Genomic DNA, 27036 nt, shown 5'->3' with positions numbered 1-27036 from the left:
GTTGTATTTAACTGGGTAGAAATAACGTGTGCAAATTATAGATAAGTTGTATAATATATAATTATTTGTATGACCATTGTTTTTACTATGTATAAATCAGATACAAAATATACAAAAGACATATTGTATAAAATTTGTATAAAAATTATGTTTAAGTTGTATGATATTGTAGCTGTATAAAAATTCTTCGTGTGTACTGTGTAGAGTAATGATGTCACTCCATAGAGAAATGAACTTCCCCTGTTGGAACATAAGTTTTGTGATTCACCATCCTCTGTTTTTAGACATGAGATGTTTGTATGAATCCTGTCGTTATATTTGTAGTTTCATGGATATTGTATTTTTTTGGATCTATAGAGACGTTCTGTGATGGATTTTTGATGATACATTCTGTAATTTCATATGATGTTCATCAGTGTTAGTTATTTTATTGTGATATGTATATGTTCTATTACAGGAAGTTGCGGACTCTAGAGGAGATATTTACCATCGAGATAAAGCTTGGGTGGAAGAAGGGAACCAATTTCAGATTTTAATCTATAATACTTAATAAGATGAAATCGCTTTCTGATTCATCTACCAGTTAACCACCCACCGCGCATAGTGTTCAATTGGCGATATCATCTGGCAAAACCATCATCTCCAAAGCTTCTTTTGATATTCAGTAATGGAACTATGATATTCATAATTGGAACTACAACTTCATCTCCGACCAACCTGAATAAATTCCTAGTGCATCAACACAAATACATCATAATATAGAACTTATCGGGGTTCTTTTTCTATTTTACCAACATGAGAAATGGATAACGTCATTTATCATAAAAGAAAAAAAATTAAAAATACACTTGTGTGGCATGTGTGTACGATTTTCTGCACCTTTTTGTCAGTCTCTCTTTTTTCTTCTTGGCCAAATCCCATCAATGAAGACCAATTTTCCCATATGGTAAATATAACTAAATTGAATGATCAATTGTCCAAATGAAAACGATAAACAATTATGAGTCATTTTATTAACTCTTCAATATTTAAATACAATCTTCCTGTCTAGAGATAGGCAAAATACATAAGTTGTCACTTGACCTATGACCCAAATCCCCCCTACACACTTTTTGCGAATAAAAATTACTATACACACGCAACCTTTGTAAAGTGTGTCTAAGACACACTACTTTTGTCAGATGGGGCGCGCATGTTTAACAAATAAAAGTGTGCGCGTCAGATCTGTACATGTTTTGTCAACATGCCCATCTGCAACTTTATTCGAACGACTCAGATTTAATAAAGTTGATCTGATGGCCTACATGATTCTTTTCTTTTTATCCTTTTTCTTTTTACCAAAAATTGTCTCTCTAGCCTCCATTTTCTTTTCTCATGGTACTGTTCAGTCAATCTCATCGGATAACACAGTAAACTCCGGCGAAAGAACTTTACGGCACATGTTATATTTTTGTTTCTTTTGTTTGCTAAAATATACTCCGGCGAAAGAACTTTATGGCCCAGGTACAATGCCTGTATTGTTTCCGGCTATTAAAGATGAAAGAACTTTACTTTTTCTTTTCCTCCAGCAAAGAGCTAGCATTTTTGTGTATTTTAAACTTGAAATAGAATCTAAAGTTGTAGATTTTGATTTTGATTTTCGTAAATAGAAATTTCAAAATTTGATAAGTTTGGGTGCTTCAATACTCAATAGTATGGATAGGTGCTTGAGTCATGTTAATATTTTGTTCTGGTGGGATTTGCCATGGCTGTTGGAGTTTAGAGGAGGAGATCGACGGGTATTGGGGGTCAGAAGAAGATGAGAAACGTGGGGGAGGGGGCTTTCTTTCGTTTTTGTTTGTTTTCTTTTAAATATTATCAATAGGTGTAAATTTAGTATTTTTTTCTCGAGTTAGGACACGTGTCACGACTTTATTGGCGCGTGACCTTACACATATTTTGGAAAGCTGGTCAAGAAAAAAATGGTGTGTACTAGCTACACTTTAGAAAGGTTGCGTGTGTATATTATTATCGTCCACAGAAAGTGTGTAAGGGGGAATTGGGCCATAGATTAGGTGGGTACTTATGTATTTTGCCTCTAGAGATATTAGATAAGGCTGCCGCAATTCAAAACACAAGAGTAATGCCACAATTCTATTGGAAGAAGGGTATTATTCCCGCCGATCTGGTTTTTGTTATCGAGGAAAAACATCATCATGTCTATGCAAGGGATGGGAATGACCTTATTGTCGAATTTAGTGATGCAGTTGTTAGTATTTTTGGTGATCTAGTGAAGAAGAGAAAAAAAAGGTAAAGAGTATAACTAAATCCCTTAATTGAAGGCATTAATAATGGATTGTGAGCCTTTTAAGGTGGAATGTATATATTTTGTAAACAAAACTTTACGTAGGATAATTTACTAAACATAAACATTTAGGGTAATAAAGTTTCAATAGTGTATAAGAATGAAAAAATCCCTTCAAACAAATGCAAAGAAAGCAGACTACTAGAGAGGTCTCATATGTGAAAAGTAAATGGGACCCACATGTAGAAAAATTCGGCAGAACAATAGCACAAGTTCAAATATAGTATTGTTTTTCTTGTCCTATTGTAGATACGTACATTCATAAAGCAAAATGGTACAACATTCTTAGAGCACTGAAACCATCATATAGCCCCAATTTCTCAACCTCATGAATACAGTCCAAAATTAAGCATAGAAACTCAAAGGGTATTTTTGTCAATTCACTTGAGCCCTAAGCTCCTCTCTTAGCCCCTCTTATAATAGTGGTAGTAATAATTCAACGGAGAAAACCGAACATAATTAATTTGATTAACTCTTTGGTGGAAACTAAACAGATCGAACTACGAATGCCCTTATTTGAGATATTAAACTTTACCACTTTTGGAACATAAACATATTTCTCGGGGAAAACTCAAATCTCAATAGTGAACAAAAAGAAAATTATAGAAAATCGGCAGTTTTTTTTTGATATTCTAATTTTTTTTTTCAATTGATAATTCTATTCTATATGTAATGAATATATTTATTTGCACAAAGAAGATAAAATTCACATTTTAGATGCCACTCAATTGCCAGTTCAGCTGCCACGTAGGCTCCACTTCCAGCTCAGCTTCAATACACATTTTCAAATTTCCTCTTTATTTTCTTCTTGTACCATAGCTGGTTAGTATAATAATCCCTTAAGCAATAGGGTACTTACAATAAGCTAGTATGATTTCATACGCTAGATTATATAGAAACCCGAATCTTCCCTCCCTAAGATATTTCCCGGCAACATTTTAAACCCTAATTTTCTAGTTGAATAACATTATTCTCCCCGTAGAGACCTAGGGTTTTTTTACCGGAGCAATTTCTACTATAATAATGCCATCCCAACCGTCGCCGGGGAAAATCCACCGGCTAGAACTAGAAAACTTCAAATCCTACAAAGGGTTTCAAACAATCGGCCCATTTTACGACTTCACAGCAGTTATAGGCCCAAATGGAGCCGGAAAATCCAACCTAATGGACGCTATCAGTTTCGTCCTCGGCGTTCGCACTGGTCAGCTCCGTGGTGCACAGTTGAAGGACCTTATTTATGCCTTCGATGACCGTGAAAAAGAGCAGAGAGGTCGAAGAGCTTTCGTGAGGCTAGTTTATCAGCTTGCTACTGGTACTGAAATTCAGTTTACTCGAACTATTACTGGTGCTGGTGGTAGTGAGTATCGGATTGATGGTAAAATTGTCAACTGGGACGAGTATAATGCCAAATTGAAGTCCCTTGATATTCTTGTCAAAGCACGGAATTTTCTCGTCTTTCAGGTTCCCCTTGCATTTTCGTTTCATTTTTCTTGTGCGGATTAAATATATTACATGTAATTAGTGTTAAAAGTCAAATTTATTACCTATTGGAATGGAACGAGCACAATTAAAGCGGAATATTCATATAGATGATGCCAAGTAGTTTAAGGCATAGTAGTTGAAATGGTTTTATGAATTAATGCTGCAGAAATGATATTGAAATATCAGCAAGTAACTGTTTGTATGATTTATGAAAAGTTCTGTGAGTTCTGCTTGCAGTTTAGAACAAACTGGGGAAAGAGAAAGATAAGAAATATTATTCCCTCCGTCCAATTTTATGTGATGGTATTTGACTGGGCACATAATTTAAGAAAGAAAGACTTTGAAATTTGTGGTCTAAACAAACAGTAGGTATTTGTGTGGCTATAAATCATCTCATTAAGAGTAAAATAGTGAGTTTAAAGTTGAATTGTTTATAAATAAAGAAGATGTCATTCTTTTTGGGACATACTAAGTAAAAGGAAAGAGTGTCATATACAATGGGACCGAACGAGTAGTTATTAGTGCAATTGCACCCAAGGGTGTGAGTTAGTTGTCAATGAAGTGATTGAAAACCGTGGATGAGCATAGTTATCCAGTACCCGTGGTTGTGGGAGGTTGTGGGAGGTAGATATTCAGTAGAATATTCAGGTGCCTGCAAGCTGGCAGGGGCGGGCACCACTGTTATTAACTATTGAAATATTACGGGAATTTTGTGTAAATTTTATGAACTGGACTTCAGTATGACCCTGATGGGGTTCTTCTTTGTGTTCTGTATTTCTTAAGGGGTGTTGAATATTTAATTGTGTGTTGCTTACATCCTCTTTGGGGTTTGGTAAATTAATTTCCGTAATAAAAGGAATTTTTCAGAAACCATCCATTTCCGAGTATAAACTGAAATGGTTATCGAGAGGATACTCAGAATGACATGGATTAGCACATAGAAGAACAAGCAACATTTATACCTCTAAAGTATTTATATAATTTAAGAAGCATGTTTTACGGCTCCTCTAAGTTTCCCAGCAACTATTTTTAGGCTTACTAGTTGCTAAAGGAAGATTATTTTGAAAATAAAAGATTAGTATCTTTCACTTTAAAATGCTTATTTTTTCTGGATTTAGTTAAAGAAAAAGTCAGTTGCTACCTTGTGTGTAAATAGATGTCTCTTCTCATGATGACTTTTGTTGCAGGGCGATGTCGAGTCAGTTGCCTCTAAAAATCCAAGAGAGCTTACTAATCTTCTTGAGCAAATATCTGGATCTGAAGAGTTTAAGAGACGGTATGAAGAATTGGAAGAAGAAAAGGCAAGAGCTGAGGAGAAGAAGGCATTGGCTTACCAGAAAAAGAAAACTGTAAATATGGAGCGGAAGCAGAAAAAGGAACAGAAAGAGGAAGCTGAGAAGCATCTTCAGTTACAAGAACAACTGGTATCAGTTTTAATATATATGTTTTGGCGGCAGCATCTTTTGTTTCAATCCGACTGTAAGACTACGCTTGTGGTTTTCTTGATAGATTCCTATATGCTTTTAAGTTATGCCCTTGATGATTTTGCTTTTCCTCAATATTTGTTCTTCAATAATGCTTTTTCATATGTTTTTGGTTGGTTCATGAATTGTCTTTGAGTTTATCCTTTTTCCTATGAGATTAAGCATAGCCTCTTTTTCTCAAAACTAGTTAGTCTATTATTTTTCTGCATAAAAGTTAGGGTAATATTTAAAATGAGAACTCAATATGTCTTTTTCCCCTATGAGCTGCCATTATACATACTTCCGTTGGTATAATTTTCCTGTTATAATAAGGTGGGAGTTTTATCTTCTTACACATCCTTGTCTGTTTTACTTTCTAATAAAAGGGAAACCGGGCCTAAAAATTTTGAATTTTTGGGGATATACATACATACGTAAATACATATATGTATTTGTGTGTGTGTGTGTGTATACGTATGTATACAGGTGTGTATATGTATATGATAAATTAGGGAGGTACCATATTTGGTGGAATAGTCGAGGTGCGCAAAGCGACCCCACTGTCATTAAAAAAATGAAAAAGGGCCAAATATACCCCTCTACTTCCAAATATTGTTTAAACCTACCATCCGTTTCTCTATCTGGTTGGCTGAGCCCCTACTGTTATAGGTTATACTATGGATCAAATTTGCTCTTATTTTTGACCGAGGGGCACATGGCAGCATAAAAGATCCACCCCCAATTTAATCTACCTGGATCCATACTAACCCGTCCGGAACCCGACCCCCCCCCCCCAAACCCAACAAGAGAACTATTCATCTAGAAATGAATCTAAGCTGGCACTTGTCTAGTTGTTCTGGGCATGAGTTGCGCACAAGATTGAGACCTATGTAAATTCAAGAATTGGGGACCAAAAAGAGCAGTGATTTAGTTCAATCTTCCGATGCAATATTGAATCAATGTTTTTGATAAAGTGGTAAGCTCCAATATAGTAATCCAAAGCTAATCTTAGCAGCAAATTTCCGTGAACCAAAAACTTTCGAACCAAGCAGCAGCAACATTTTCTACTATGAAATTAAGCTTGAATCCACTTAATACAATGATACCCAGCTGAATTTCTTTAACAAACATTCAGTGCTTTGAAAATATTAGGTCCAACGTTCAGTAACCAACAGACCTGAAAAACCTCAAACCCAAAAATTCTCAACAATGTCCTTCGTGGTTCTTCATGAACCAACTTTGAATATTCAGACAGATCCATTCTAAAACTCCTCCAAACTTCCTCAAATATGATATTTGAGCTCTGTAGAATATACCCAATATTTTAGACCACCCAATCCAAACAAAACAACTATTTCGAGAACCCGAAATTCAAGTTCGAAGCTCTAGCTTCTTTAATGGAGTTTCTGTTTTTTTGTTCAAACCTGCCACCTTCAAGCAATGGGTAACCACGATTTTTGAAGCATAAAGATTTTTTTCATTTTGAAAGCAACTGGATGCGACGGTGCCGGAAGGGGACGAGCGGCGGCGTTCACTTCAAAAGGGTGGCGAAAACAAGAAGGGAAAGGAGAAGAGTCCGTAAGGGGTGGGTTTCTTAATAAGGATTTGGGTCAGGTTACGGGCGGGTTAGCAAGAATCTGGGTAGATTAAATTGAGGATGTCTTATAGTAAGGAGCTGCCACGTGGCCCTCCTTAAAAAATAAGGGTAAATCTAATCCATAGTATAACGATAGGGGCTCAGACAACCAGATAATGAAACGGAGGGTAAATTTAAACAATATTTAAAAGTAGTGGGTATATTTGGCCTTGTTTCATTAAAAAAAGAATGCATATGATAAGTTAGGAATATTTTTATGAAAAGTATTTATAGGGCCGTATTCTGTCTTCCCTTTTCCAGTAGCTATTCAGGTGAAAATGTACTTGTTTGATAGAAGTTGGTGGACAAAGTTTAATTAATGTTTTGGTGTTTCTGATTTCCTTCCACATTACCAAGTTCTCAAGATTTATCTAATTTGTTGATCCTTAAATAACTGTTCCACATAGGTATTCCATGCCTTGCACTTCTTTTGATTATGCAAACATGTCATTTTGTTGAAAGAACCAAGTTGGTGCCAAAAGTTGCATTGCTTCCAGTACTTGCCTTGAGCTTCTAAAAAGTCTATCCGGCTATCTACACAGAAAAGTGTACTATTAACTTAACACCAAAAATACATAAAAAACACAAGGGAGCTCTTGATCTTCCATGTCTTGTACCTTTTCAGTTAGTATGCAGCTACCTGTACTGATAAAAGGCAATCTACTTTATAGGTTAACCTGCAGAGTTGCATTTGCTGATGTTTCTGATTTCCTTCTTTTGCTTTATGCACCACATGTAGTAAATGATCCGTGTATTTACCTTCTTACTTTTCTGGTCAGCTTGCTACCCGGTGATAGGAAAAAAGAACATGCAAAATATTTGTTGACATCATTTATCTTGCTACTTATGCCCAAAAAAAAAAAGCAAAGTTAAAAAAAGATCTACTTTGCGCTATCTGTTATTCCGTGCTGGCTTTTCCACATGGTAAGTTACAGTCCTGCTTCTGTTGTCTTTATTGCAGAAATCTTTGAAGCAAGAATACTTTCTATGGCAATTATTTAACATAGAAAAGGATGTCGCAAAGGCCAATGAGGAACTTGACGCTGAAGAAGCAGTTGTCAAAGAAATTGTGGAGAAGCTGGGGGAATATGAAAGTGCATCTAGCAGCCAGAAGAAAGAACTAAGTGGATATATGAAAGAGATTGCAATGTACGAAAAGAAGATTTCTGATAGAAAGAACAAACTTGACAAGAATGTAAATTTCTTCAACCTTAATAATCTTGCTTTTACAATTGTTATTATGCCTGATGTTAATGCCTTCTCATTTGTGCCTGGGACTTGAAGCTTCAAGTTACATTTCAAGTTTTTGTGCATGATACCCTGCATAACTTAATGTCACATGAACCAGATTTACTGCTATTAAATCTTTGAGATTATGATATTCAGCACTTGTGTTTTGAGGGTAGAGTTATTGAAAAAGGGAAAGGATGCAAGCTGATCACCAATCTTGGACTGGGTTTTGAAGTATAGGTTCCCATATAGCACTCATTTTCAAATTTGACCATGGGATGGACTCTGTAGGGTTTTGGCGGGGGGGGGGGGGGTCACTTCACCTCTAAATCTTCCAAGAATATAATCTTGATGCCATCACACACCTTAGAGCTGGTAATTCTTCAAGAGATGTGCTATCTTGTTTTACCCACATTTAGATAGCCATGATAGCCAAAACTGTGCAAAATAAGCCACAGCCTGTTGGGCTTTAATTGCTAAGCGAGATTAAATTGTGAGTTTTAGTGAAGAAAGGAACTAATGAAGCAAAAAAAAAATGTAATTCAAGGAAAAATAGCTATTAACACAAACGGTGACTATTTGGACCAAAGAATTGGAATAACTATAATTAAACAAAATATGAAGTAAAAATCATATCAATCAAGTTTATAACCCTTTAAATTTATAACTTAGATGATAGGATGTAGCTTTATGTTCTTTTGAGCTAGTCTGTTTATGCTAAAATTTTCTGTTTCTTATACCTAATCATTAAAGATTCAGTCATAACGTTTTTTAGCAGTTAATGTAGATCATTATACTGACTATTTATTGTCTAATACTATCTTCTTAAAGATAGAGCCAAGACCAAAGCTCACAACTTGGATTTAACTGAGCTTAAGGGTGCCTCAAATGAGCCTTTAACAACATTGCCCACATCATGTATTTCCATTTCTTTGACTCAGTCTATGCATGCACTGACTTCATAAAGTATACCATATTGTGTTAAGATTAATGAATTGCCTAAGCTCCAAATAGATTAACCGATACTCAGACTCTAGATTCTAGTGTTGATGCTTATTTGTTGCATAATTTAGTGCTAACATGAAGGATGATGACAAATCCAATTAATTTTCTCGTTGTGAGAATGTATAAACTTAAAGGATAATGAGAACAGTGGAAACCGTCTATGTTGGTGATGGCTAAAATGATTGTATATTTGTATGTCAATTCGGCGTTTCCATTAATTTCCAGGTGAACTGTGGTCCTTTATCCATTATGGAGCATCATAAGCAGTTTGTATGTGGTATTCTTGTGAGAAATAAGGACATGAGAGAAATTATTTATAAGAATCCGTCAAGATAGCTCATATGCCGAGTCCTTTTTATATGTTTTCTGATGTAGGACGCTAATATTAGGTATAATATTATGCACCTTAAGTGTGTATATAAATTACACTCCCTTTTAAGCTGGTGCATACAAGTCGGTTGTACCGAGCTTGTTACAAATGTAACTTATTCGAGGATCACTAAGGAGCTTGGTGAAAACATCTGCAAGTTGATTGGTTTTACAAATTCTGTAACAAGGTATTCTGTGAGTATCTTTTCTATGAGACAGTCGGTCTCGAACTCTCGATATGTTTAGTCCTCCCATGAAAAACCCATTTTGACGCAATATGAAGAGCAACTTGACTATCACATACGAGTTCCATCCAAGCCAGTTCAGAAGTTGCCGTAAATATTGTTCGATATTTTGCTTCTGCACTAAATTGAGCAACCATATTTTGTTTTATGCTCTTTCAAGACATCAAATTCCCTCCAACCAGGTCAAATTATCTAGATGTGAAACATCTATTAGAAGGTAGTCTTTCCCAATATGCGTTTGTGTATTAACAATCTGCTTATGACCTCAATCCTCAAAGAGTAATCCTTTCCCTAAGGTTGTTTTATATATCGAAGATAAGGTCAACTGCATCCCAATGACTGTCACATAGAGAGCCCGTAAATTGACTTACATTATTCACCAGAGAGGCAATGTCAGGTCGAGTCACTATGCAGTCATTCAACTTAACAACCAATCTACTATACCTTGCAGGATCAGTAAGGGCTCCCTTGATTTTACAAAAGCTTAGCATTTGGAGTGTGAATGGGTCTACAACCTGTCATTCTTGACTCCTCAAGAATGTATAAAGTGTACTTCCATTGTGAGATGACGATACCTTTTGAACTGAGCAACCTTAATGCTAAAAGAACTACTTCAATTTGCCCAGATTTTTAGTCCAGAAGTGTTGAAAAAAGGGGCGCTTCAATTTAATGATACCATCCTGGTCATTACCACCGATAACTATATCATCAACATAGACCACCAAGTAAATGAACAAATATGGAGCAGAATGTCGGTAGAAAATAAAATGACGAGTTTCACTAGAAGTCATGCCAAACTCTAGAATAATCATGCTGAACTGACCAAACAATGCTCAAGGAAACTGTTTCAGATCATATAGTGATCAGTGCAACCAACATACAATACCACTAGTATCTCCCTGAGCAGCAAAACCAAGTGGTATATACTTCATCAAGATTTTCTTGGAGATAATCATTCTTAATGTCTAAAGAGGCAATGGTGAATATTTGCCATGGATTGAAAATATTTGTCTAAATATTTGTTCTTCCTTATAAACAAAGGAGGCCAATGGCGAACATTTGCCCTGGATTGAAAAATGTAGGGTATGTAATATTAGCCACAGAGAGAAAGTATAACTGTAATCAAGCCCAAATAATTGAGTATATCTGGCAACAAGATGCACCTTTAGTCGAACAATTTTACCATCTGGACCAACTTTGACTGCATAAATGCTCTGAGAATCTATAATATATATACGTGGAGGTAGAGTGACACGCTCCAAGGTACCACCAACATGTAGAACAATTATCTTCTCAATGATATCTTGTTGCCATCCCGAATGAGAGATGGCTTCCTTTTTATATCCACACTGTACAATGTACGTAATCATGTTTTCTGGATGTGCAACACTAACACTAAGTATAACTATATACAAGTTAACTATGTACATTAACTATCTAACAATTCTATTCAGTTGCTTCACTAACATTAACAGATGTTGCTCTAGATAAGCATTTAGAAGACTATATGGGTTTCAACATTTTGAAGGAGTTCTATTCATTGGCTTCCCAAGTGACTTGTTTTGGTTTCACAACTACATTGCTTTATCAAACATGTATGGTTATGTATTTGATTATTATTCTATTTTAGTTTTGTGTGTCTACTATAAAGCTTGATAAAAGGACACTGTGATGTACCCTACTGATTGAGCTCGTTAGAAAGAGCCAAGGTATCTTATCTTTTCTCTGTGATAGAAAGAAATGGATCCAAATTATCATTTAGTAGATGTACACTTGTTTCACAATTACTCCGTCTTCCCTATCATTGTGAACTATACGTATTTCTAGGTAGTTGATGATATGGTTACCTAATGGTTTATGTTTTCCCTCCATAGCAACCTGAAGTTGTAAAGTTGAAGGAAGAGATGAATCGGATTGCTTCAAAAATAAAAAATACGACTAAAGACCTTGATAAGAAGAGAGAAGAAAAAAGAAGACATGCGGATGAGGTGAAGAAACTTCAGAGTGACTTGATGGACATTACTAAGCAGCTTGATGAAGTGCGTCAAAAAAGTCAAGAAGCAGGCGGAAAACTTCAGTTAGCTGACAGTCAGTTAGAGACATATCACCGAATGTAAGTCCTTTGATCATTGAAGAATTCTTATTTACGTGTACAAGTGTGAGTACCTGTAGTTGTTCAAAGTTGATCTGGTGCTTTTTTCTGGTTTTGATAAAAATCTCTTTGGGTAAGATCGTTTGAGCATCTAGGCAGGAATTATCTTGCCAGTTCTCTTCTTATCATCCTTTATTTTCCCACTCTATTTCTTATTATTGTTGGAAATTACAGATCCCACGTGCTGTCAAATATTGAAAAAATCTGCTTTTGTAGTTGTCTGAAGTCGGTCACACCTACAACACTCTACCATGTTTGTATCACCTTTATTGTAAATATTCTTGGATTGTGGATCACCTTCATTTTGAATGACTAACTAAAGTTAACAAATGTAATAACTGAAACTCAGATGACAAGAAGATGATGATCGCTTTTGTATCAGTTGAATACAATTTCTCCAAGAACCAAAAGCCGTGGAAAAACACCACTTTTACATGCATAAGCTCTTTATGGCCTTTGTGAGCATGTTTGCACCCAAAGTTCCAGTCCATTGCATCTCTATTCCTCAGTGCCTATTGAGGGTTGGACAAGCTATTATAACATGTATGCAGAAGTCATTTCCTATTTGCTTTGGTTGCTTATTAGATGGGCTATCATGGGTTCAATTTTTTATTTTTTTTCCTTCCTCTGTCTGTCTCTCTCTACCTGTTTCTCTTTCCCTCTCCCCGTTTCTTTTTCCCTCTCTTTGTGGCTGCCCTGGTAGAGGATAAGAGGTGGATGACATCAAATGCTATGCTTTATCAATTATTACTTCATTAGAAACACAAAGGTTTTTCTTTACACATGCTTGCTATGTTGCTATCATTGTTGTCTTTGTTGATCTTTTAGTTTGTTGTTTCTGAATAGATTTGTACATCCATAAAATGAGTAAAGGACAATGGTTTCATTTGATGAAGCGATATGAATTTGATTTTACAGTAAAGAGGAGGCTGGCATGAAAACTGCGAAATTAAGGGATGAGAAGGAGGTTTTAGATAGGCAGCAGCGTGCTGACATTGATGCTGAGAAGAATTTGGAAGAAAATCTTCAGCAATTGGAAAATCGGAAGCATGAGCTGGAGTCTCAGGAGAAACAGATGCAAACTAGGCTGAAGAAAATTCTTGATGCAGTTAAGAAGCATGATGAAGAACTGAAACGGGTGAATGAAGAACAGCGTGAGATGAAAAATAATCTTAGACGGTCCAGGTTAGTCAGATGGAGCTTTAAAATATACTGCTGAATGACATGATCTTTCTTAATTTATATGCTTGTACACGTTACATATGCAAGTGCATATAATGGCCATTTGCATTTACTTGTATTTATGTACATAATGTGGAATCTCTTCTTTCCACAGAGACAAATATGACAATTTGAGGAAGCGAATGGATGAAGTAGAAGATCAACTTCGTGAACTGAAGGCTGAGAGACATGAAACTGAGAGGGATGCCAAATTGTCTCAAGCAGTTGAAACTCTGAAGCGTTTATTTCCTGGTGTTCATGGTCGGATGACTGATCTCTGCAGGCCAACACAAAAGAAATATAACCTTGCTGTAACTGTTGCAATGGGCAGATTTATGGATGCAGTAGTAGTTGAGAACGAACAAACAGGAAAAGAATGCATCAAGGTTCGTATAATAACTCTATCTAGCATGGCAGCGACGTGTCTAATGCGTAGTAGCTCAGAGTGCTAAGTCTGTTTTCTTTTTCCACAATTTAATATGGACCTTGCTTGTGTTCCCCCCCTATGTGTTTGATTTTTAGAATATCCGGATTTCCAGTTTGGCTCTGTCAACTCAGATGATGGATTGGTTATTTTGAATTCTGCTGTTTTGGGTATTGTTGACCTATAAATCAAGACTTTCGGAGATGTAGAAATGCTAATAGTATAGATGGTTAAATTTTTGATTATGAATAAACTCTATAGAAGGGGATCCAGCATCTATCAGGCCTTTTTCATAATTCTCTACTTAATTGTTTTCTTCTTTTCAGTAATTGGTTGATACATCTTATATAGACGTTTCCCATAGTTGTTCCTGGTCTCTTGGAGAGGAATAGGTCTTCTCTTTTCTTTTGGTTGATAACTATAAACTTTCACCAATAGCACCCAGGCGTAAGATATTCCCTATCGTGAATATGTCACTCAGGCATAGTCATCTGTCAAGTTGGAAATGACATCCTAGCTTGTTCCAGTGACTGAGTTTTGCAATTTCAAAGTAGCTTCTATCTTCATTCATTGTATGATATGTGATTACAGGATTGTCGAGAACGTGGTCATCAATAGGTGCTGATTAGTTTGCCGTTTCTGTTTTGAAGAATTTTTTGAAATAATAACTTAATGCAGGGACCACTAGTATCGTGCATAAGCTATAGTTGAAATTTTAAGTGTTACTGCAAAAACTATTTTGATCAGAAATCGTTATTATCAGAGTTTTGAGCTTGAGTTTGTGATAGTACTAGATTTCTTGTTTTATTCGACTGTGTCTATAGGTTTAAATTTAGGCTATAATTTGCTTGGAAATAGAGCTAATTGTGTCATCAAGGGAACAGTACAGAGGAGATTAGCATAACCCATGCTAAAGGATGATAAACACAAATCAAGAAATGGTTGTTATCAAGAGAGAATGTGGGTTTAACAGGTCTTGTTTTCTTGATTTTATTAATGGGATCTTGATGTGATGTGACATTATTTCCTGCCTCAGCCTTTGGAATGCTTGTGCAGTTTTGAATACGTTTTTGAGAAATCCGTAACTCATCAAAGAAAGTTGTGTGATCTGATGGAAACATATTGCTACATTGTGGTTCTGCATCAAAATAAGGACAGAGGTGCAATAGTTACGTGTGCTTCTTTATTGTCCTCTCACCTCTGGATGAATGGTTCATAAGTTGGTTTGAATCCTGAGATGCTTCCATGTGCTAGGGAATTCTATTAGTTCTTGCATGATGGGTTGCCATGCATTTGGTCCAAGGTGAGAAACAAGTTTACTCGTTTGCAGGAATGCTGATCTGCAGTTCTGCTCTCAATGCTCTGCATCTCTTGTCGATGGACTTGTCTCTATTTTCAATACTTTCTTCTCTTCATAGGGACTGCCATGTATATGGTTTCTTTTATTAGAGAAAAAAAGGTTAGAATTTTTTTTTCCGTAGTAGAGCGGTGTAATTCTCTGCAATGGTATTTTATGAGGTAGAAAGGCTAAGTTTGCTATGTAATGCTCAGTGATCATGCTTTTCAGTTCCAAGTAGATAAAACTTCACTGACTCTTGCTTTAATTTAGTTTGGACTTCTTCTAATTTGGCAAAATAACAAATTGGGTATATTTCTAAGCTAATGTCTGTTACAGTTTACCCCATAATTGATGAACTATCAATCTTAAGTGTTTCATGTTTACAGGTGATTTATTACCCAAAATTTCCTGATTCAATTTGCTAGGCGAACGGCATTCTTCCAAAGAGAGCAGTACTTAGTGTTTCATGTTATATTGTTTTTGATCTATGTTAGAGAAATGTCCCCTGCTCAGACTATAACAGCCTTTTCAATCACATAGCTTGACGGGATGTGATTTTCTCTTGAAAGACTTCTATTTACCGTAAAGTGATTAAACTACAGAGTATTTCGTCTAATCCTTATACAGTGGATCGTTGGAGACAAAGTCAAAGCTTTGATTTGTTGCCCCACATTAGAGATTCTCTTCTTGAATTTATCACCCAGACATTTAGTTAGAGGAATAGCCTCTTTTTCTTGTTAGTTTTGGTGCACCCATGAAGTTCCTTCTGCATAAGGGATTGCACGACATCTATAGAGAACCATGTTCTTCTAGGTTCTCTACTGTTTGATATATGGTTGTATACATGAGTTTTTCCCATATCTATAAATTATTTGCCTAATAAACAACTCATCCAAACATTTAGTCATTGCAATAACTATTCTCTGCGGGCTTCATTTGTGTAGTATTTGAAAGAACAAAGGCTTCCTCCTCAGACATTTATACCTCTTCAGTCAGTCCGTGTAAAGCCAATAATAGAGAGGCTGCGCACCTTGGGTGGAACTGCAAAGCTGGCTTTTGATGTCATACAGTATCCTGTTTTGCCATGCTAATCAATGTATCTAATATTTTGATTATCTATGACTCTTCACCTATGAACAACTGATTGCAAAACCCTAGCAGATGCCATTAGTTTTGTTCTTAACAGTAAGCAGATTTGATCCCTCGTTGGAGAAAGCTATTTTGTTTGCTGTTGGTAATACCCTTGTCTGTGATGACCTAACTGAAGCTAAGCATCTTAGCTGGAGCGGGGAAAGATTTAAAGGTAAGTTCTACGCTGTTAACAAACCACAAAAGGCACTTCCCTCGTTTCCATCTACAGGTTACTTTGGATTAAAGTATGTATGAGTTTCTTGTAGTTGTGACTGTTGATGGGATTCTGTTGACAAAGTCTGGTACAATGACTGGTGGTACTAGTGGTGGCATGGAAGCGCGTTCGCATAAATGGGATGATAAAAAAATTGAAGGTTTGTGGAGTTCATTATCTATGTTACTTTGGTTGGTTGCATGGTTCTGAACTTTTCGTTTTGTAGGGCTTAAGAAGAAAAAGGAAGGTCTTGAATCAGAATTTGAGAAGCTTGGATCGATAAGGGAGATGCAGCTAAAGGAGTCTGAAGCATCCGGAAAAATCAGTGGACTTGAGAAAAAGATTCACTATGCGGAAATCGAAAAGGTCATTGCTTATCTATTCATATAAGTTTGTGAATTAAAGAAACTTAAGGCAACCACAATTTACTTGGATCGATCTTCCAATTAAGATACTTGGATCTTCTTATCTGACAACCTATAAATAAAGCTCATCTCTAAATTGCTAGGATTTTAAGAGAATTCCTGAAAGTTACTGGTGATGTCATGTCGATATTTTTGGGGTGAATCGAAGGTGATTTCATACCTTAACATATATATTCCCTCCGTTTCAATTTATATAAACCTATTTCCTTTTTAGTCCGCACCATAAACAATGTCCCTTTCCATATTTGGAAACAATTTACCTTTACGCAATGAGTTATAGCCACACAAAATATATGTGCCTCATTTTATACCACAAGTTCAAAAGTCTTCTCCTTTTTTCTTTTTTTCTTAAGCCCTGTGCCCAGTCATTCACGTAAATTGAGACGGAGGGAGTTTAAAAACTTGAGATTTGTTTTTTTAAATATATTTTTGATTGCTAATGTATTATGTCATTAGGTTGGTAAACCAGATGTTCCAAGAACCTAAGGGATTTAGTTGACTGCAGATAATTTTGGAAAAATTGGTTTATTTAGTTGTTCAGAGTTGAAGGACAAATTGTTCTTTGGCTCATTACTTTAGTTTGCTAGTGTCTTACTCTCTTTTTGCATTGCTTTGATTCACGTATCCTTTAGTTTAATGACCGAGGGAAACCTTCACTTCATGTGAAATAAGCAATTTAATCATTTTGATGTAGAGTCAATTTCTGTTTGATGTGGAGTCCACTGCATAATTTAAGTCCTAGATTTTCCTACCTTTCACTCCTTTCTCTTGGAACCAACTTCTGTACTGTAGGGGTTGGGACAAAATGTTGAGAGTGAGCTAGAGATTACTGGAGGAGGCAAAAACCTCAGTAGCTCCTAGGATTGTAAGTTTTCCATCCATGATTCCCAGGGTTTTTCCGTAATGTATTTTGTCTCTGACTCTCTACTGTGCTGTGATTTTAACCTTGACTTCCAAGGTGTGCGCCCATTTCATTGACCACTAGGCTTAGGGGTGTGCATAGTTTGGTAAATACTGAATTACCATACCGAAATTTTTGACTTCGGCATTATGGTATTTTGTATGCATTTTAATTTTCTTTGGTATTTATTAAAAATACTGAAATACTGAACCCCGTACCAAAATGTTTAATTAGATATACAATCCATTGTATTATGTTATTATATGGCTAGTATTAATTTAACCAGTTCAAATATAAACTAATAAAAGGCCCAAAATCCTAAAATCCGTTGGGCTAAAAGCTTCTTGTCATTACTATTATGTATAAACTCAATACTTAATTACATGTATTTTATACAATACCGATTACTCAAACTTGAGTGTCATTTCCGGCCACCTCTAGATAATTTTAGTTCATTTCAAGCATGAGAGCCCACCACTATCGAAGTCATAATTCTCCACTGTATGTAAGTCGAGTCGAATAAACTGTGGTTACCGGCTTACCGTACCGCACAAACTGAAACTGAAGTTAAAAAAATACCGAACCTTACGAACTAATTCGGTATGGTTATGGTAGAACATTTTTGGAAACCGAAAACCAAAAACCAAAGTTACCGAACCGGGGTTTTAAAAGCCATACCATACCATACTAGGCCACGCCCTTGGGTGCTACTTTACCTCGTACTTAATGGTTTTATTCTTTTGTGTATTTACCAAATTCTCCTATTTTGCTGGAAGGTGAATATAGTCCTACTTTCTTCCATTCAACTTCTTCAAATACTCTTTATATACTTAATCAGAAAATTAAAACGAATATAAATATAACTAAGAAAGATTAAAATAAATAATTAGAAATAAAGCTTGAAGGGACACCAAAAACCTTTTCATCTATTTTCTAATTTGATTTTATATCTTTTCGTTTTTATTCTCCATCATTGTTACGTAGGGATATAGTTTAAAATAGTGGAGTGACGTGGGAGAATTGAATAATGCATTTAATAAGGTAGTCTTTTATGATAATTAAAAGAATTTTACTGAGCCATATGCTCTACCCCCGGTGGGCAGGATTATCTTAGCACCCTGTGCTTGTGGGTTGGACAAGGAGCTAGGTGAATTAATCGAGATGCGTGTAAGTTGGCCTGTACACCACTATAAAGAAAAGTATTGTGATGAAGAACAATAAGAAATAGGTGCAGATTATGAGAGGACAGGAGCTCAGTCCTAATAAATGCAATAAAGCTGAAAAGTCTAACAGATTCTCTGTGTCATATACATTTATAGCAATTTACCTCAGAATAGAAATGATACAAGCATATACATGAAGCTTTTTGACACGTTCTGCTCCTCGAAAATCAGAAGAAAGATTGTATGGGCGAACTTTGACTGAAATACCCCATTTCTCGGATGCTTCCACTTTAAGGAATCAAAGACTCCTTAATTTCCGCCCTTTCTAGTCCATTTAATATCTAGGTCATCCTTTGAACCTCCGAATTTTCACAATTTGTTTTGAAAGTTAATGGCCATAGTTTTTTGATATATAGAAGTCTAGGCTATAATTTCATCAATTCAATGCAAAAGCTAAATTTATTTGGGAATAGGGCTGTAAGTGGATGGGTTGTACTAAATTTTGGTGGGTCAGAAAGGGTTGAATCAACAAAGCGCAAATGAGTTGGGTCATAATCCCTCGAAAGTTTGCTTGTGTCAAGATGAGCTGGTCAATTTGGGCTAAATAATGGGGTCATAGCCCAACCTTATGTTGTGTGGACTCTCCAAAATAGTTGCCGCACCCGTGTCGAATCCTCCAAAAATACGCTATTTTTGGAGGATCCGACACGCACCCATCGATATTTTCGGAAAGTACGAGCAACATAGAACTACCCAAGTCAAACCAACTTTTATCTTTGTGTTTGTTTTCTTATAATTTGTTTAAGTTTCAAATAAAACTAATACTCCCTTTATCCCAATTTACGAGGCACTTTCGCTTCTCTAGATTTAAACTATGTGAACTTTGACCGACATTGAAATGTAATTATTCATCATACTGAAATGAGAAGATTTGCAACTTATAGTACTTTTCGCATAATTTTTGAATATCTAAATTTTGATTTTAAAATATTGAGTTGATCTAATCCAATTTAGCTTTAAGGAGTAGTCAAATTGACTCTAAAGAAACGAAAAGTGCCACATTTATGGGACGTAGGGAGTAAAACTTTTTCTCTTTATTTGTGATAGGTTATTTTAAAAGTCTTTTTATGGGTCAGTTTGGACTAATTATATAGCTCATAACTACCCAAACCTTTAGATTGGCTAACTTGGGGTGTGCCCAAATTGATTTGCCATGAGTATATGTCCAGCCTAACTCGACTGAACTTGGAGTGGTCGAGGCAGTATATTTTTATGAGTTGAATTTGACACTTCTATATGGAGCTCCTCCTTTAGAGGTGTGTGTCTTGTTCATGTGTCATGCCAAAACCAGCATTTCCTATCATCAGCCATTTAGTATTGTATGTGGTTCGCAAAGGAGTCTAAAAGCTTCCTGATATTCCCTACCCCGAAGTATTACCTAAGTGATATGAGGATATGGGATGTCACAGGCTTAGATACCAAAGCCCATGAGTGTCATATTTAGCCCTTATTATCTTCTTCTACCATTCATTGGGGTCTTGAGTGATTCTGCAAAGACACTTAAGCAACAGGTATTTGCTTTGTAAGCTAAGCCTTTTTTTTGGGGTGAAAATTGGATAGATCTGAACGAAACAAAGCTTATGCCAGGTACAACAACTCAGTTTTTTACACTTTATTGTATTGTGGAAAGCTAACATCAGATCTACTACATTTACATCCTCTAATTTACACCAAAAAGCCAAAAGAGAAAGGAATGCTTCAAAATATGATATTATCTTATTTGCTTTCGGAGCATCTTTGGCTTCTTTCGTTCCAAGTGACCCGCCAAATGAAAGCAGGGATGATGGACCAGAAGTAGGCTGAGCATTGTTTCTTTGCAAGCCCTCCATGCTTCTTTTGTAGAGTGATCTTACTCCATCTAGCTAAAAGGAATGTATTCCCTTCCGTTTCCCTTTCCATATAAACTCTCCTTTATGTCCATCCAGCCTTCCTTCCATTTTAACTGGTAAGGAAATATGGACATAATATAAGCTATCCGTTGCAAAACTGTCAAGCCAACAGGGTCAGGTATGAGTAGTGACAATAGCAAAGGAGGCTGGACGCTAGTTGTGTGAGTAGGACGACACAACTGGACCTAGTCAGTCCGAGCGGTTTTGCTGTTTTGAGGACCCTAAAAAGAAGAGGGAAAGATACTACATCTGGAAACTGCTGAAATCGGAAGGGATTGCTCAGGATGAGTGTTCTGGGTAGCAAAGCCGAGGAGGGTGTAGTCAAGGAGAGAACCCCTAGGAGAGTCATTTTGACTCATAAAAGTGAAGGTCTGGAAGAGAGGTTCAACAATATCACTGATTGAGGGGGTCTTGTTCTGTGAGGCTATCTGTCATGTTGTTCACAAGGATGATCCTACCACATGAAAGACACTATTCTATTCATCTTGCCAGCCTCTCTTCACACTTTTTCATTACCCCTTGCCATATAACTGGGTTGTTACACTTAGCCCCTACTGGTAGTCCTAGATAAGCTGTGGAGAAAGAGCCCACACTGCACCCTAGAAGGTTAGCCAGGAGTTTGACTATTCTCAACTCCATTTACAGGGAAAACAGCCTCGTTGATTAAATAATATTCAGCCCTGTTATTGCTTCAAAGACAACCAAAACAACCCTTAAGAAGATCAGTTGCATCTCATTAGCTTCATAGAAATTAATCATTTTATCTACTTCCCTAGTTGGTTTTTCTCTTTCTCTATATATGCATCTTGTAATACTGTTTGAGTTGTTGCTTGCAGAAAAGTATTGAAGACAAGCTTCTAAATTTGGAGCGTGAAAAGGGTACTATTGCTAATGAGATTGGCCAAATCCAGCCTGAACTTGAGGAGGTACTACGCTTCTTGTGTTTATGATCTGATTCTGGTGTTCATTTATAACTTGGTGCACAATTTGGGTTTCTGCAGTTGAAAAGAAACATTGATACGAGGGCACGCGAGATCTTATTACGAGAGAAAAGGATCAATGACATTGTTGACAGAATATATAAGAAATTTAGCGAATCTGTTGGGGTGAAGAACATACGAGAGTATGAAGAAAACCAGCTCAAAGCTGTTCAGCAAATGGCTGAAGAAAGGCTTAACTTGCATAACCAACAGTCAAAGCTAAAATCTCAGTACGTGTGCCTGCTGATTTAAGCATTCATTGTGCCATCATAAAAGCTAAAATAAGTTGATGATGTACTGAAACTGTTAGCGATCTGAGACTCAGATAATCTCGTCTTTCATTTTTTTTGAGAATGGTAAATCAATTTTCATATTTCTGTACGCCCTCCTTGACAAAAAGAATTTCCAATATTATTTCTTGGACCATCACAAAGTATTTTCCACCTTTCCTGAATTTGAAAATTATGCTGCTCATTGTGCTTGCCTCTATCAATGTCGTTTAACATCCATCTTCCTTAATTTCAAAGTTCAAAATTGGCACTGGCCTTTTTTTTCTTCTCTATTTAGAAAGGAAGTTGTGGTTCTCTCCTATTTCCACATTTTGCATCAAGAATACAGATTTTAACTTCCATATTACTTTAGGAAGTGTAACGAGTAAAACCAGGATGTTTAGATTCTGGCGAAGAAAATTATTAGCCATCTTTTTACAGTTAGAGAAGTGTTTTGGGAGCCATTGGTTGACTAGCAGTAATTACATCCTATCTTTCTTCTTCAACATGGTCTGCTGAATGTTAGCTGGACAAACAAATCTGGTAATCTTAATTTTCATTTGGAATGGTGATCTAGATAACAGGGGACATGATTTCAAGTCCGGACAAGTGGACATGATTTCAAGTCCAGACATCTCGCTCTCGCTGTTGATGATTTTGTTGTTTTATATCTTTTAATTGGTAATTAATACCCTTAAGCATTTCTAAAGGGTGTTGTTCCTTGATGCTTGTAGCATTTTCTGTTGCTCTTAAGCTTAACATAATGCTTGTAGCAATGGAATCTCAAGTTGTGTGCAATTCTCTTATTCCTCGAGGCACTTTACTTGGAGTATTATGCTTAGAGCTGCATTCTGAGCAAATTTTTGGGATCTGATGAGTAGTCGTTGGTCTTTATGAATAGAAACTGTTAAGCTAGATTATCAAAGTCTAGAAAAGATCAACAAGAACTGATAACCTAGAATTCATTGTGATTTTTGTTGGATATGCAGTCTGTTCCTTTGTAGGCAGTAGGATGAGATGGTAGGCGTCAGTTTATAGAGGAATAAAATCATATATCAATGTTATGCAGGGGGGTGGCGTTAAAAATGATATCCGCTGAAAAGGTCTCCTTTTTGCATAGAGGGACTTAGATGGCAATCTAAAGTCTAAACAACCCTTTTCCTGTTTAACGAATGGTGTTTGCTGCTTTCCTGTTTTATTTCTGAGCCTTGCCTCACTGAGGTGCTGCGGTTTTAAGAGATGGAAGATAAGAAGTATGAGTTGTCCTTGCATCTTCTCGAGTTGCCAACTTTGAAACACATAGAAATGTTTTTTCGTTGTTGTTTAGAACTTAGAAGTTAATAATTAGAGTTTGTTTAGATTTTGAAAGTTATATACTTTTTATTTCAATGACTTAACTAACGTCTTCTGTGCTAGAGATTTTTACATAATTCTGCTACTCTAACCTTATACTACCTTCTACTAATACACTGGTTTTGCCATCATATGCAGAGTTGTTTTCTAGACTCTTTTGATTTAAAAAATTTTCAAGTTTGATTTCTGCTGTGTCAATTCAACTGACCTTTTTCTTGTAAAACATTATGTTCTCTAGTTTTTGCATAGTTTGAGTCCCTAGCACTCCCTGACTTTCATTATGTTACAGGTTGGAATATGAGCAGAAGCGGGATATGAATTCACGTATTGTGAAACTGGAATCAACTCTTGGTAACTTTAGGAAGCAATTGGAAGAGATTGAGAGCAAGCAGGTGGCGCAGAAGTTGGCTATGGAGAAAGCAACTGAAGAGATTGAGGGTTACAATGAAGCAGTGTCCGGTAAGTTTTTTCAGTATTATTTTTGAGTTTAAGTTGCACCAACTTTTCAGGTTGGTCAGACCAGTTGTCAGCTTTCATTTCATGAATAGAAATTCAATGTAAAAAATGTCTTCCCTACTCAGAGAGCTAGATCAGGGATAACATGCATTTTTGACTTGGAGAATTGGATGTGTTAATGAGATGTTAATTTTTTATATGGATAAGTGTAGGCTTTGGTGATAGGAAGTTAGCAATAGCATAAGTGAGATGTTAATTTTCTGATTCAGTGTAACATTATTTTTATACAGGATAATTAAGTAATGTTTAAACCATTTTTCAAATTCAATAGTGAATCATTTTTGAGTTACTGAAATTTGAAAAGTTGTATATAGGGTGTTAGTATGCTGTCTCTAACAAAAGCTATTAGTTTAGAGTGTCAAGCATTCCAGGATGTTGTACCGCTTTCAGTCCTTCACCTTCTGGTGCAGCTTTGGGGGCCTTGGGTTTTTTTTTCTTTTTTATTTTGGGTTTGGGGGGGGGGGGGGTTGCATTTCCTGGCAGAGAGGTTCCCTCTTCATTTATCGTCTCTCTCCCTTCATTTCTTCGCCGTATTTTGTTCTGTTTAGTGCTTTTATCATTCAACTGAAAGCACTCCACTTGTTTTGTCTTCTCGGACTATGGAATCAATTGAAAAAGACAAGTAATCTTCCCTTCTTTTCTACAGATTTGAGGTCTAAAGCTGAAGTGTGCGAAAAGCATCTGCAGGATTGGCAGAAAAAGATTTCTGCTGAGACAACAAGCATCAGCAAACATAACCGTCAAATTAGGTCAAAGGTTTGTTGCTTAATGATGATTTTTTCAAATAGTTCTTTATCAAAGGAGCGTGGGGAAATCCTGAGCCGCCATTCACAACTTGAGTTTATAGAAGTTGAATAGAGATAGTATTAGTAAAGAATTGGAGGATATGATTTGCTTTCTGTCTTATTTTGCAGGAGGCACAGATTGAGCAGCTGAATTCAAGAAAACAAGAGATACTGGACACGTGTGAATTGGAGCAGATACCCCTTCCCACTATCTCTGATCCAATGGATACTGGAGAGTCGATGCCGGGCCCTGTTTTTGATTTCAGTAATCTGAGTAAAACTTATCAGCAGAAAAGGAAACCAGCTGAAAGGGAGAAGCTTGAGGTGGAATTTACACAAAAAATAGCTGCGTTGACGTCAGAGATTGAAAGGACAGCTCCAAATCTGAAGGCCCTTGATCAATATAAAGATCTATTGAAAAAGGAAGAAGATGTCACGAAGGAGTTTGAAGTGGCCAAAAATGAAGAAAAGAAAGTAGCTGATGAGTATAATAGAGTGAAAGATGCCAGGTATCTAACTATTATCATGATACTTATTAGGCGAAGCAGGTAATAATCAAATTCTAAGCGGTCAACTTGGTCGGATGATGACAGGATAGCATTATGTTAGAACTGGAAAACGGTACCCTTGAAAGTTTTTAATCTGTGGAGGCTTATTTATCGTTGTTCGCCTTTGATTGAATGCAAGCTTTATAATGGAGAAAAGTGTTAATGAGATGTTTCAGGATTTCTGTTTTATTGCAACCCCTGTCCAGTCAACAGATCTCTATTTATTGGCTCAATAATGGCATGAATGCAGCTACTTTGAATGGTCATTTAAGGGAACTGTGGAAACAGGCATGCGTGAGGCAGTAAAGAAAACCTCAAAGAAGGATATGATGACCCCTTTATTGTTTATAAACATTTTGAAACTCTTGAAACATGTTCTTGATTGCACCTTTCTGGTTATATTCTTGATCATTATGATAGGCACATTATATATTGTGCTGATGTTCGAGGTTTCCTTTTCGTTTTCCCCTTATTCAGCTCTTGGCTTATGCATTGCTTTAATGAGATGTAGGATAATTCTATTATATGCTCACCCTGCTAGGATAATTAGCAGAAGTATCTGTTAGCCTTCTTTGTACAGCGTTATTGTTTCTTGATCTGAACTCTGAAGTCTGCATATTCTGCCTGCAGGTATGAATTGTTTATGAAAGCTTTCAATCATATATCTGGCAATATTGACAAGATATACAAGCAACTGACAAAGAGCAACACTCATCCCCTTGGTGGGACAGCCTATCTCAACTTGGATAATGAAGATGAGCCATTTTTACATGGCATTAAGTTTACGGCTATGCCCCCAACGAAGCGTTTTCGGGATATGGAGCAGCTCTCAGGCGGAGAGAAAACTGTTGCAGCACTTGCCTTGCTTTTCGCAATCCACAGGTAACTTTGTGCCTAATTAGTGATTCATTCTAGTAATGGAAATTAGGATTACTTTTATATATAAAAATTTCTGACTTTTGTGCTGCACTATCTTATCAAATATTCTGCTGTTTGGGGGGTTGGCTATTTCTGTTAATGGAGTATGTACACGTAACCAACCGTATTACTTCTATTTTATGTGCATAAATATGTCAGCGTGAGCACATTGTATAATGCTGTCAAAAGATGCAGTCCGTATTCAGTGAATTTTATTGCATTCATTCTATTTCCTTCCTTTTGAGTATCTTTGCCAAGACCATGTTTTCATTGCTTTTACCGCGTAATTTCAGTTTTAGGCCTTCTCCATTCTTTATATTGGATGAAGTTGATGCTGCATTGGATAATTTGAATGTTGCCAAAGTTGCTGGATTTATCCGATCAAAGTCATGTGGAGGAGCTAGGCTTAATCAGGATCCTGAGGAAGGATGTGGCTTCCAAAGCATCGTCATCTCTCTCAAAGACAGCTTTTATGACAAAGCCGAAGCTTTGGTTGGTGTTTACAGGGATTCAGACTTGGGGTGAGCTTTTGTACTATCTCTCTATCTCCTACCCGTCTCCCTTTCAGCCTTCTTGGATTTTGATGTGGCATGCCTTCTTTTTTATTCTTCCAGTTGCTCGAGGACATTGACATTTGATTTGACCAAGTATCGGGAATCATGAAAAGCCAATTAGCTGCTGTTTGAGATTTACTCACCGTATGAGTTCTTTCCAGATTGTATATAGGTGCTATTTGTCGTTGTAAAGCATTTAGGAATTATCGTACGAACATCTGGAAAATTGGTTCACTACTAGTTTCCTCGGTCTTTTTGAAATTGATTCAGTTTAGTGCTTTAGTATGAATTAGTTCGTCATGTTAAAGTACTGATGTTGGTGTTAGTGAGGTGTGCTTATTTCGGCTTTCATCAGATGTGAAAAGACCTGCATATGGTGCTCCATGGCGAATGAGTATGCTTGAAGGGGTGGGGTCTCTA

General features: G+C 36.5%; 1 protein-coding gene across 1 annotated transcript; it reads left to right on the top strand.

Annotated features, from left to right (window-relative positions):
- On the top strand, positions 3161 to 27036 carry LOC109229069 (structural maintenance of chromosomes protein 1). Its single transcript, XM_019394386.1, has 18 exons — positions 3161 to 3805; positions 5014 to 5250; positions 7887 to 8120; positions 11649 to 11887; positions 12845 to 13111; positions 13263 to 13533; positions 15855 to 15979; positions 16104 to 16213; positions 16308 to 16415; positions 16482 to 16621; positions 21530 to 21619; positions 21695 to 21903; positions 23585 to 23754; positions 24458 to 24567; positions 24726 to 25105; positions 25775 to 26026; positions 26356 to 26583; positions 26677 to 27036. The coding sequence occupies exons 1-18, from the start codon at positions 3368 to 3370 to the stop codon at positions 26723 to 26725; spliced, it is 3657 nt and encodes a 1218-aa protein (XP_019249931.1). The 5' UTR covers positions 3161 to 3367; the 3' UTR covers positions 26726 to 27036.

This window comes from Nicotiana attenuata, chromosome 1 (genome assembly GCF_001879085.1).
Source record: "Nicotiana attenuata strain UT chromosome 1, NIATTr2, whole genome shotgun sequence".
Taxonomy (NCBI): Eukaryota; Viridiplantae; Streptophyta; class Magnoliopsida; order Solanales; family Solanaceae; genus Nicotiana; species Nicotiana attenuata.
Note: the sequence above shows the minus strand (reverse complement) of the source record. Positions and strands in the feature narration are given on the sequence as shown.